This window comes from Mustelus asterias, chromosome 20 (genome assembly GCF_964213995.1).
Source record: "Mustelus asterias chromosome 20, sMusAst1.hap1.1, whole genome shotgun sequence".
NCBI classification, from domain to species: Eukaryota; Metazoa; Chordata; class Chondrichthyes; order Carcharhiniformes; family Triakidae; genus Mustelus; species Mustelus asterias.
The window spans coordinates 45,527,793-45,541,062 of NC_135820.1; the positions used below are offsets into that span (position 1 = coordinate 45,527,793).

General features: G+C 45.8%; 1 protein-coding gene across 1 annotated transcript in view; it reads left to right on the plus strand.

Annotated features, from left to right (window-relative positions):
- LOC144508503 (cadherin-like protein 26) overlaps positions 1–12,867 on the plus strand; it is a 101,379-nt gene extending 88,512 nt beyond the window's left edge. The window contains exon 19 of the mRNA XM_078236481.1: positions 12,445–12,867. Within this exon, the coding sequence (XP_078092607.1) occupies positions 12,445–12,595 (151 nt within the window). The 3' untranslated portion in view covers positions 12,596–12,867. The remainder of the gene's footprint in view (positions 1–12,444) is intronic.
- The last annotated feature ends 403 nt before the right edge of the window (positions 12,868–13,270 follow it).

A 13,270-nucleotide genomic window follows, 5' to 3' on the forward strand; every position in this document is an offset into this window, starting at 1 on the left:
GACTCGGAATTGGAGGGAGGGGCTGCATTAGGAGGGAAAGTAATTCCCTGTCCGACCCCAACTCTCTCAACCTCGCTTGCCGCTCTTACTCACCTTTTGGTCTGTGGTCCCTTGTTGATCTTGGGCCTCTGATGGGTGCACTGCTGGCAGCTGACACTGCTCCTGGTGGCACTGAAGGCAAAGAGGAAGCCTCTGAATGACCGACGGCTCTCAACATGCGGGATTTCCAACCCCGGGTCCTCAATCCAATGGAAGACCCAACAGTGGTCAGTTAAGTGCCTGATGACCTCTTAATTCTGTTGGGCAACTCTCATGAACCTTTGAGGGGTTCACTACAATTTCACTAACTGGTGAGCTGGAACTCCATTGGGCCCATTAAATCTCACCCGACATTTCAGGTCAATGGCCTTTCATCAGAACTCGGAAAGGTTAAGAAATATCATCGGCTTGAAAGGGGGTGGGGAGGTGAGGGTGAGATAAAGCCTAAAAGGGAAGGTCTGTGATAGAGTGATGAGCTGCAGGGAATTAATGATAGAGTTGATAGTGGTGCAAGACTGTAGCAAGCAGTAAAGGAACATGAAAAGAAACAAAAGGTATATCTTGTAGAGGCGCAAATGGCAGAATAATGGACAGCCGCTGCTCAAAAGCCAAAAAATAAATAAAACAAGAGGAGCTGAGAGAACAAAAGCAAAATTGGGGCAAAGTTCTGATCTGAAGTTATGAACTTAATGCTGAGTCTGGAAGGCTGTAACGTATCTCAACAAAAATGTGGTGCTGTTCTAGAGGGAACTGAGACATCAGCTTTAATCTGTAAGGTGTATTCGGAGTGACGATCACAAGTATAACTGCGGCTCAATCTCTCACCTTCCAGCCACTCTCCCCCTTTCACCAGCCACTCTCCCCCTCTCTCCAGCCACTCTCCCTCTCCCTCCAGCCACTCTCCCTCTCCCTCCAGCCACTCTCCCCCTCCCTCCAGCCACTCTCCCCCTCCCTCCAGCCACTCTCCCCCTCCCTCCAGCCACTCTCCCCCTCCCTCCAGCCACTCTCCCCCTCCCTCCAGCCACTCTCCCCCTCCCTCCAGCCACTCTCCCCCCTCCCTCCAGCCACTCTCCCCCCTCCCTCCAGCCACTCTCCCCCCTCCCTCCAGCCACTCTCCCCCTCTCTCCAGCCACTCTCCCCCTCCCTCCAGCCACTCTCCCCCTCCCTCCAGCCACTCTCCCCCTCCCTCCAGCCACTCTCTCCCTCCTTCCAGCCACTCTCCCCCTCCCTCCAGCCACTCTTCCCCTCCCTCCAGCCACTCTCCCCCTCCCTCCAGCCACTCAACTCCTCCTTCCAGTAACTCTCCATCTCCCTCCAGCCACTCTTTGCCCCTCCCTCCAGCCACTCTCCCCCTCCCTCCAGCCACTCTCTTCCTCCTCCCTCCAGCTACATTTGCCCCTTCCTCCAGCCACTCTTTCCCTCCTCCCTCCAGCTACTCTTCCCTGACCCTCCAGCCACCCCTCTAACTCCAGCCATTCTCCACCCTCTCTCTCTAGCCACTCGCCTTGAGCCCTCTAATCCCCAGGCCTTGAGGCCTCTGAAATTATGCTGGGCCTCTCCTCTGGGGTTACATCAGGTCTCTAACTTTCCCAAGGCTCATTCTATGGTGCTGCTCCTACTGAGAGGGAGGGGAGAGGGAGGGGAGGGGATAGGACAAGGAGGGGAGAGGAAGGGTGACCTTCCTTCCATCAAGAGGTCAGAAGAAGGGATGTTTGTTGGTGATTGAAATATTCAGCACATTGGCAACTCGCAGAAAGACCTGGACAATATCCAGGCTTGGGTAAATAACTGGAAAGTAACACTTGCTCTACATAAGTGCCAGACAATGACCATCTACAACAAGAGAAGATCTAGCCATTACCTCTTGACTTTCAATGGCAATATCATTGCTGACTCCTCCTGAAACCCAACATCCTAGGGGTTTACTATTGGCCAGAAATGGAAATAGGTTAGGCATGCAAATACTGTGGTCACAAAAGCAGGTCAGAGGCTAGGAATGCTGTGGCGAGTAACTCACCTCCTGACTCCCTAAAGCCTGTCCACCATCTGCAAGGCACAATTCAGGAGTCTGACAGAATACTCTCCATTTGCCTGGATGAGTACAGTTCCAAAGACACTGAAGAAGCTCAACGCCATGCAAGATAAAACTTGATTGCTACCCCCCAGTGAGGGATAGGCAATAAATGCTGGCCTAGCCAGTGAAGCCCATGTCCCATAAATAAATAAACAAAAAAAACAACCCTACAAACCATTACACTCTAAATACATACGTTATATACTGGTACTGATTCTCCTTCATTGTGTCCTTCACGATGTGGTAGAGACAGTCACACTTGTAACTTCCTCAAATTAGCAAGAAATGCAATGAAACAGCTAAATGCATGTCTTTTAAATGAAAGGAGTTGCATTTATCGAATACATTTAACAACCCAAGGACATCCAAGGACTCATTGATCCACTGGAGCAAGCTGAGAGGGGTGATTGAAAAGCAGCAGTGCTGGTAAGAGATTAATTGGATTAATTGAATTGTTTATTTATTTAATTAGTCAGCTAGTGTGTGTATTTTTTTGGCCTTTACTTTAACAGCAGTTTTTCAAGTTTAAAGTGAAAACTAGAAGTGGGCAGCAAAGGAGTCTGGGAAGGGTTTTTATTTTAACTTTAAAAGTCAGTTACCTGGGAGGTTCCCCCTCATTGATCCACTGGAGCAAGCTGAGAGGGGTGATTGAAAAGCAGCAGTGCTGGTAAGAGATTAATTGGATTAATTGAATTGTTTATTTATTTAATTAGTCAGCTAGTGTGTGTATTTTTTTGGCCTTTACTTTAACAGCAGTTTTTCAAGTTTAAAGTGAAAACTAGAAGTGGGCAGCAAAGGAGTCTGGGAAGGGTTTTTATTTTAACTTTAAAAGTCAGTTACCTGGGTGGTTCCCCCTCAGTAGTAGTTTTTTTTTTTCTCTCGGGCCCCTAGCCCTATAAATTGGTGCAGAGGAGATACCCGATCCTCTACACTGGTAGAGGATCCCACCCTTCCATCCTCCTCCAACCTAATTATAAGTGTGGGGAAGTTTTTTGTTTTCTTTTTTTCTTGCTGGTAATGGCTTCAGGGATGGCAGTTCAGGCAGTATGCTGCATCTCCTGTGGGATGTATGTGGTGAGGAAATCCAGTAGTGTTTCAGGAGATTTTAGTTGTAAGAAGTGCATTAGATTGCAGCTTCTGGAGGAGCGTGTAAAGGAGCTGGAGGGGGAGGTAGAGGAACTCCGCATAATTCGGGAGGCGGAGGTGGAAGTTGATAGGAGTTATAGAGAAATAGTAACTCCTAGAAATGAGGCTTGGGTCAATGCCAGGAGGAGGGGTAAGAAGCAATCGGGAAGACAATCCCCTGGGGCGGTTCCCCTCCATAATAGGTTTTCGGTGCTGGAGGCTACAGTTGAGGAGGAATCAACTGAGCATAGAGAGCAGATCTCTGGGGGTGAGCCGAGTGAGAAAGCTCAGGTGGTTAGGGGCTGTAAAAGACTGGGCCTTGTGATTGGGGACTCCACAATTAAGGGGACAGATAGGAGGGTCGGAACTAAAGGTAGGGACTCAGGGTTGGTGTGTTGCCTACCAGGGGCTGGGGTCCGGGATGTGTCTGACAGGGTATTCAGGACTCTTAGGGGGGAGGGAGATAAACCACAAGTTATTGTACATGTGGGGACACACGACATAGGGAGGATAGGGGAAGGGGATATTAGGCAGGGATTTATGGAGTTGGGGTGGAAACTAAAGGCCAAGACTGACAGAGTGGTTATCTCTGGACTCTTGCCTGTACCACGGGATAGTTTAGAGAGGAATAGGGAGAGGGAAGGTTTGAATTCATGGCTGAGGGGATGGTGCAGGAGGGAGGGGTTCAGGTACTTAAGCAATTGGGGCTCGTACTGGGGAAGGTGTGACCTCTATGAGAAGGATGGTCTACACCTTAATCAGAAGGGGACCAATATCCTGGGGGGTAAATTTGCTAAGGCCATGCAGGGAGGTTTAAACTGATTCGGGGGGGGGGAGGGATCCTGAGTAGTGGGGCTGAAAGTGAGGGATGCATGGATGGGGACTGCAATGCACGGCATTGCAGAGGTGGGGTGGAGCAGGGTTTGAAATGTGTATACTTCAATGCCAGGAGTATTCGCAATAAAGTGGGTGAACTTGCAGCGTGGATCAGTACCTGGGACTTCGATGTTGTGGCTATTTCAGAGACATGGATAGAGCAGGGGCAGGAATGGATGCTGCAGGTCCCGGGGTTCAAATGTTTTAGTCGAAGTAGGGAAGGAGGTAGAAGAGGGGGAGGGGTAGCATTATTGGTCAGAGATTGTATCACAGTGTCAGAGAGGAGGTTTGATGAGGACTTATCTGTTGAGGTAGTATGGGCGGAGATTAGAAATAGGAGAGGAGAGGTCACCCTGTTGGGAGTCTTTTATAGACCTCCTAAAAGTTCTAGAGAGGTTGAGGAAAGGATTGCGGAGTCAATCCTGCTTAGGAGTGAAAGTAATAGGGCAATTGTTATGGGGGATTTTAACTTGACTAATATTGACTGGAATTGTTATAGCTCTAGCTCGTTAGAGGGGTCAGTTTTTGTTCAAAGCGTGCAGGAAGGTTTTTTGACTCAGTATGTAGACAGGCCAACTAGAGGTGAGGCTATATTGGATCTGGTGCTGGGAAATGAGCCAGACCAGGTGCTAGACTTGGAAGTTGGTGTGCATTTTGGTGATAGTGACCACAATTCGGTTACGTTCACCTTAGTGATGGAAAGGGATAGGCATGAACCTCGGGCCAGTGGTTTTAGCTGGGGGAAGGGTAATTATGAGGCTATTAGGAGAGAATTAGGAAACATAGGTTGGACTAGGAGATTACAGGGACTGGGAACGTCCGACATGTGGAGTTTTTTCAAGGAGCAGCTACTGTGAGTCTGTGATAGGTATGTCCCTGTCAGGCAAGGAGGAATTGGTAGGGCTAGGGAACCGTGGTGCACCAAAAAAGTTTCTTTGTTGGTTAAAAAGAAAAAGGAGGCTTATGTTCGGATGAGACGTGAGCACTCGGGTAGTGCACTAGAAAGCTTTAGATTGGCTAAGAGGGAGTTGAAGAGCGAGCTTAGAAGGGCTAAAAGGGGACATGAGAAGACTTTGGCGGATAGGGTTAAAGAGAATCCTAAGGCGTTCTATAGGTATGTCAAGAACAGAAGGTTGGTTAGGGCAAGTTTAGGGCCAGTTATAGATGGCAGAGGGAAGTTATGTGTGGAACCGGAGGAGATTGGTGAAGCATTGAACCAATATTTCTCTTCGGTGTTCACGCAAGGGGACATGAATATAGCTGAGGAGGACACTGGGTTGCAAGGGAGTAAAATAGACAGTATTACAGTTGATAAGGAGGATGTGCAGGATATTCTGGAGGGTCTGAAAATAGATAAATCCCCTGGTCCGGATGGGATTTATCCAAGGATTCTCTGGGAGGCAAGAGAAGTGATTGCAGAGCCTCTGGCGCTGATCTTCAGGTCGTCGTTGGCCTCTGGTATAGTACCAGAAGATTGGAGGTTAGCGAATGTTGTCCCATTGTTTAAGATGGGGAACAGAGACTTCCCCGGGAATTATAGACGGGTGAGTCTCACTTCTGTTGTCGGCAAGATGTTGGAAAAAATTATAAGGGATAGGATTTATAGTTATTTGGAGAGTAATGAATTGATAGGTGATAGTCAGCATGGTTTTGTGGCAGGTAGGTCGTGCCTTACTAACCTTATTGAGTTTTTTGAGAAAGTGACCAAGGAGGTGGATGGGGGCAAGGCAGTGGACGTGGTATATATGGATTTTAGTAAGGCGTTTGATAAGGTTCACCATGGTAGGCTTCTGCAGAAAATGCAGATGTATGGGATTGGGGGTGATCTAGGAAATTGGATCAGGAATTGGCTAGCGGATAGGAAACAGAGGGTGGTGGTTGATAGTAAATATTCATCATGGAGTGCGGTTACAAGTGGTGTACCTCAGGGATCTGTTTTGGGGCCACTGCTGTTTGTAATATTTATTAATGATCTGGATGAGGGTATAGTTGGGTGGATTAGCAAATTTGCTGATGACACCAAAGTCGGTGGTGTGGTAGACAGTGAGGAAGGGTGTCGTAGTTTGCAGGAAGACTTAGACAGGTTGCAAAGTTGGGCCGAGAGGTGGCGGATGGAGTTTAATGCGGAGAAGTGTGAGGTAATTCACTTTGGTAGGAATAACAGATGTGTTGAGTATAGGGCTAACGGGAGGACTTTGAATAGTGTGGAGGAGCAGAGGGATCTAGGTGTATGTGTGCATAGATCCCTGAAAGTTGGGAATCAAGTAGATAAGGTTGTTAAGAAGGCATATGGTGTCTTGGCGTTTATTGGTAGGGGGATTGAATTTAGGAGTCGTAGCGTTATGTTGCAACTGTACACAACTCTGGTGCGGCCGCACTTGGAGTACTGTGTGCAGTTCTGGTCCCCACATTACAGGAAGGATGTGGAGGCTTTGGAGAGGGTGCAGAGGAGGTTTACCAGGATGTTGCCTGGTATGGAGGGGAGATCCTATGAGGAGAGGCTGAGGGATTTGGGATTGTTTTCGCTGGAAAGGCGGCGGCTAAGAGGGGATCTTATTGAAACATATAAGATGATTAGAGGTTTAGATAGGGTGGATAGTGATAGCCTTTTTCCTCTGATGGAGAAATCCAGCACGAGGGGGCATGGCTTTAAATTGAGGGGGGGGTAGTTATAGAACCGATGTCAGGGGTAGGTTCTTTACCCAGAGGGTGGTGAGGGATTGGAATGCCCTGCCAGCATCAGTAGTAAATGCGCCTAGTTTGGGGGCGTTTAAGAGATCCGTAGATAGGTTCATGGACGAAAAGAAATTGGTTTAGGTTGGAGGGTCACAGTTTTTTTTTAACTGGTCGGTGCAACATCGTGGGCCGAAGGGCCTGTTCTGCGCTGTAATGTTCTATGTTCTATGTTCTATCCCAAAATGCTTCACAACTATTGAAGTATTTTTAGAATTATTCTAACCTGAGGAAGCAAGGCTTACAATCAACAAGATTCCACAAACAGAAATGAACATGAACGAATAATCTGCTTTAGTGATATTGGTTGAGGGATAAGATTGTCAGGATAGTTGAAGAACTCTCCCGCTGTCCTTGGAACAGTTCTCTGGGAGTTTTTATCCACCTGGAAGGTAGAAAGGACTCCAGTTCAACATCCAAAAATCAGTACTCCCTTCTACTTCATTGAAGTATCGGCCTGAGTTATATGCCCAAGTGAGTTGGAAGATTTAACTTTCTGACAAACACTACCACTGAACCAAGGCTGACATCGACCCAGATGTACCAGTCAAACGTGAATCCACTGCCTCTAGCAAAGAAGTTGAAACAATAAAGACAGTCACATGGATCATTAAATAATGATTATAGTCTCTTAGCATCTGCAGCGCTTAATATTTGGATTAGACGAGCCCTATCCTACTGACACTACCTGCATGACTACACCTTAGCTGAATGCAGGCAGCCTTGAATTGACGGTAAATATAAGGGCAAATGTTTTGTTATTTTGTGGTGAAGGTTTTGAGGAAGAGTTGCTATTATAAAAGCACAATTAAATTTAGTTAGAAAGTGTGCTCATTCTTGTTGCTCCTGTAGCTTCAATCCTCGATGCTGTGCAGCATCATTTTGAATATCCTGGCAGGTATGGCGGCACGGTGGCACAGTGGTTAGCACAGCTGCCTCACAGTGCCAGGGACCCGAGTTCGAATCCCGGCTCGGGTCACTGTCTGTGTGGAGTTTGCACGTTCTCCCTGTGTCTGCGTGGGTTTCCTCTGGGTGCTCCAGTTTCCTCCCACAGTCCGAAGATGGGCTGGCTAGATGGATTGGCCATGCTAAATTCTCCCTCAGTGTACCCGAAGAGACGCCGGAGTGTGGCAACCAGGGGATTTTCACAGTAACTTCATTGCAGTGTTAATGTAAGCCTACTGTGACACCAATAAATAAACTTAAACTTTAAACTTTAGGTACTGAATGGCACACCAGATATGTCCAAGAATCTGAAATACAAGCTGGGCATTTTGTTAGTGACGCACCCACCCGTCATGTAACTTTCTTGTAACCTCTCTTGGTTTTCACTGTTTGTGTTTCCCCATGGGCGTCACCAGCAAAGTTTGAAGTGAGCATCATAAAAATAAAACATTGCAGATGCTTGAAATCTGTGCTTTGTTTTTTAGCAGCCATCCTTTACGTTTGTTCGCAAGTCTAAATAGGTCAGGGAGCTTGGGCTACTTTATGGCAGTTCCCCAGGATTCTAACGCACAAACACATAAACTTCTGGTCGTGACATACCAGCTGTGCACTGCGAGAGTCAAACCCCTTGTGGTTTTGTCTTTGAGAAAGGATCCAAAGGCAATAAAACTGATGGCAGTGATCGCTTTCACAGCCTCTGGAGAATAATGGCCACTATATGTGCAGTAAGAGTTTTAACAACACCAGGTTAAAGTCCAACCGGTTTATTTGGTAGCAAATGCCATTAGCTTTAGGAGCGCTGCTCCTTCGTCAGATGGAGTGGAAATCATCATGAACCAAACTTGAGACCGTCTCATTTGAATGATTAAGCTACTTCTTCTTTTATCTAGCCAAGCCATACATACCCTGTGTGCCTGAAGTGTTTGATGGTAACAGAATTATAAAAGGACCCACCTTTTAACTTAATTGTTATCGTAGAATCACAGAATCTTTACAGTGTGGAAGGAGGCCATTTGACCCTTTGAGTCTGCACTGGCTCTCTGAAAGAACATTCTACCTTATTCTACTCACCTGCCTTATCCCCATAACCTTGTACATTCTCTGTTTTTAGAGAGGAATCTAATTCCCTTTTGAATAATTTGATCGAACCTGCCTCCACCATCCTCTTGGGAAGTTTGTTCCAGACTCTAACCACATGATTTTCCTCACATCGCTCCTATTTCTTTTGTTAATTACCTATGCCCTCTAGTTTCTGATACTGTATTGAGAGGGAGCAGTTTCTCACTATTTACCTTCTCCATACCCCTCAGCATCTTGAATACCTTTATCAAGGCTCCTCTCAGCCTCTCTTTCTCTAAGCAAAACAGTCCTAATCACTTATTGATCTTAGAGCAACACAACTTAAAGTGGCATAGCGGGTGGCACAGTGGTTAACACTGCTGCCTCTCAGCGCCAGGGGCCTGAATTCAATTTTGGTCTTGCGTCATTATGTGGAGTTTGCACATTCGCCCCATGACTGCGTGGGTTTCCTCTGGGTGCTCCAGTTTCCTCCCACAGTCCAAAGATGTGCTGGCTAGATGGATTGGCCATGCTAAATTCTCCCTCAGTGTACCCGAAGAGATGCCGGAGTGTGGCGACTAGGGGATTTTCACAGTAACTTCATTGCAGTGTTAATGTAAGCCTACTGTGACACCAATAAATAAACTTAAATTTTAAACTTTAGGTACTGAATGGCACCACCAGATATGTCCAAGCATCTGAAAAACAAGCTGGGCATTTTGTTAGTGATGCACCCACCCGTCATGTAACTTTCTTGTAACCTCTCTTGGTTTTCACTGTTTGTGTTTCCCCATGGGCGTCACCAGCAAAGTTTGAAGTGAGCATTATAAAAATAAAAAATTGCAGATGCTTGAAATCTGTGCTTTGTTTTTTAGCAGCCATCCTTTAAGTTTATTCGCAAGTCTAAATAGGTCAGGGAGCTTGAGCTGCTTTATGGCAGTTCCCCAGGATTCTAACGCACAAACGCATAAACCTCTGGTAGTGACATACCAGCTGTGCACTGCGAGAGTCAAACCCCTTGTGGTTTTGTCTTTGAGAAAGGATCCAAAGGCAATAAAACTGATGGCAGTGGTCGCTTTCACAGCCTCTGGAGAATAATGGCCACTATATGTGCAGCAGGGTAGTCGTCACATCTACAAACCACTACCTGACATGACAATTTCAGCATTCTGAGAGGTGAGGCTTTCTGAAGCTCTGCCCAAACATCTTGTTACATGGATGGTGCTTGCTGTGAGTTCAATCTCTCTGCTCTTCCCTTCTCTGCTCACTGACAGGTATCTCCGCAATGGCTATTCTCCACTGTTTACTGGCTTGGTTTCTCCAATGCAGGTTCTTGCTGTTACTCATGGTTATCTTGCCTCGCATTATTAATTTTGCAAATAAAAAAGGAGTTTGCATCAGTTGCCCATGATCACTTCTTGATACCAGTCCTTGAAAGAAAATGAAAATCTGAAGTTATGGGGTTGTAGAAATGCCCCAGAATACAGACTACAAAAGCTAGGGGTATTATAATACCCCTTCCACATCCTTAGCATATTGTAACAAAGTTCCTGTCTGCTGCAAATAGAATTTCCAGCATCTCTTTTCTTGATCTGTTGGAAATATGTGTTTTTTGTAACATTATGTTTCACAGGACTGTAATACCTCGTGAACTAGCTGGCCTGTGGTTTAATGGACAGATAAACCTCCTCCAGTGGTCCACCCATGTACTTTTTCTACTGTTTCCAACACTTTTTCCTATTTCTCCCTATGGGGCAACATTCGGCAGTTTTAGTACCTTGCTCAAGTCCTACTGTCCATGTGTAAGCCTAGACAGTTGCTGTAAACAGCCTATAGTAGTTAACTGCAGGGAAGATCACAAGTCGGTTTTATCCTCATGTATATAAATTCAGCAGAGGTCACTCACCAGGTAGTGATCAGAATTGAAAAGCTGGCCATTGTTCCCATCTATGAATGCTGTTGAGTGAGCTGTGTGAATACAGGGACACTGAGGCCATTGGAGTGTTCCTATTGCTACCACAGCTGAGGAGAATTCTGCATTGGGCCAGTGATCAAACTTGAGACCTTCTCATTTGAATGATTAAGCTACTTCTTCCTTTGTCTAGCCAAACCATGCATACCCTGTGTGCCTGAAGTGTTTGATGGTAACAGAATTTAAAAAGGACCCACCTTTTAACTTAATTGTTATCATAGAATCAGAGAATCTTTACAGTGTGGAAGGAGGCCATTTGACCCTTTGAGTCTGCACTGGCTCTCTGAAAGAACATTCTACCTTATTCTACTCACCTGCCTTATCCCCATAACCTTGTACATTCTCTGTTTTCAGAGAAGAATCTAATTCCCTTTTGAATAATTTGATCGAACCTGCCTCCACCATCCTCTTGGGAAGTTTGTTCCAGACTCTAACCACATGATTTTCCTCACATCACTCCCATTTCTTTTGTCAATTACCTGTGCCCTCTAGTTTCTGATACTGTATTGAGAGGGAGCAGTTTCTCACTATTTACCTTCTCCATACCCCTCAGGATATTGAATACCTTCATCAAGGCTCTTCTCAGTCTCCCTTTCTCTAAGCAAAACAGTCCCAATCACTTATTGATCTTAGAGGAACACAACTTAAAGTGGCACAGCGGGTGGCACAGTGGTTAGCACTGCTGCCTCACAGTGCCAGGGGCCTGAGTTCAATTTTGGTCTTGCGTCACTATGTGGAGTTTGCACATTCGCCCCATGACTGCGTGGGTTTCCTCCAGCTGCTCCAGTTTCCTCCCACAGTCCAAAGATTTGCAGGTTAGATTGATTGGCCATGTTAAATTGACCCTACTGTCAGGGGGTTTAGCAGGGTAAATATGTGGGGTTACGGGTTTAGGGCCTGGGTGGGATTTTGGTCTGTGCAGGCTTGATGGGCCAAATAGCCTTCTTTTGCACTCTAAGGATTCTATGATTCTATGAATCTAGTTTTAAATCAAAACAGTTTATTCAAAACATCTTAGGATTTAGAGGATTTCAACACAGATAGTTTTTGCAAGGAGTCCCACACCCTTACTGGAACTTCCTCAGATTTTTCTTAACTCCCTGGCTTCACCCAGAGGCTTCAGCAGTCAAACAAATATATAAGGACCAGTTACCAGCCTAACATAATCAAACACAGATGGAACAAACCATTGAACAATACAGTGACATCATTCAATATGATGGGATTGACAGCATGAAGAAGATATATTTACATTAGGGACATTAGGGACCTACTGCTAGTTTTCATGAGTAACCTCCAGCTATTAGGAGCAGAGCAATGGGGAAGGTGTAGGGTAATTTTTTTTTAAAAAGCATCAGTCATAACCAGCTTCCTCAATAATGTTCTCGTATCACATTCATTTTTTCTAGTCCTTCACAAATTCAAGACCCATGAAATCTCATGAATAATTGGGCATCAATCAATTTATGCTGAAGGCTAGGATTGTGGGGCAGGATCATCACTGGGTCATACTGGTTGTTTAATGAAGTTCTGGGAATTTCAGGCCCTACATATTGTGGTGTCACAAGAGGCCGGGTGCTACAGGGGCAGTATGTCTGATACTCCCTCCTCCATTTTCTAGATTGGGTCTGTCCCTCGCTCAACATGGCTGCCGAGTTCAGCCACACCTCACACAAGATGGCCACTGGCAATCCAAGAAGGAACTGGCAACTTTCAACCCAGAAGCGCTTCCATGTCAATCTCGGAGATGCAGTTCAGCTGTAAACCCTTAGATAGATAATCACTGAGCAATCATAAAGAGAGGAAACCTTAGAGTGAAAGTGAGGAGAGCATTGGATTCCTGCGTGGATTACATATAAAGTGAGAAGGATGGTGGATTCCTGTGTGAATTCCTTGCTATGTGCTTTGTGGATTGGATCAGACAATGAACCTGCTTTGGAACCTGATGGTCGATTGTACGAGAATCTGCCTCGGTAACTTGAACTTTTTTCTGTTTAGCTACGTGCCTTCAGATCTGTTAATTAATAAATTATTTATTGATTTGACCTGGTTTTCTGGTTGCCTATGCTGTGTCTCTAAACCCTACCTATATCGTCACACGATGCCTTGCTATATCACAATATTTATCAGTGGTTCCACATGCTGGGCGTTTTTAAAATTTTAAGTAGAAAGATTAGAAGTTGAAGACTAGAAGTTCACAGGCCGTGGTAGCTTAGATGAAGAGTTCATTGAATGTGTTCAGGATAGTTTCTAAGAACAGCATGTTCTGGAACCAACTAGACAGCAGGCTATACTAGATCTTGCATTGTGCTATGTAATGGGAATGGATCAGAGTGGGGTTCAACCCATTTCCTGCACCTCCACCCTCACTCTGTCATCGCCCTCACAGGTCCATGATAGGGTCTCCCTTGTCCCCCCTTTCCACCTCACAAGCCTCCACATTCAAA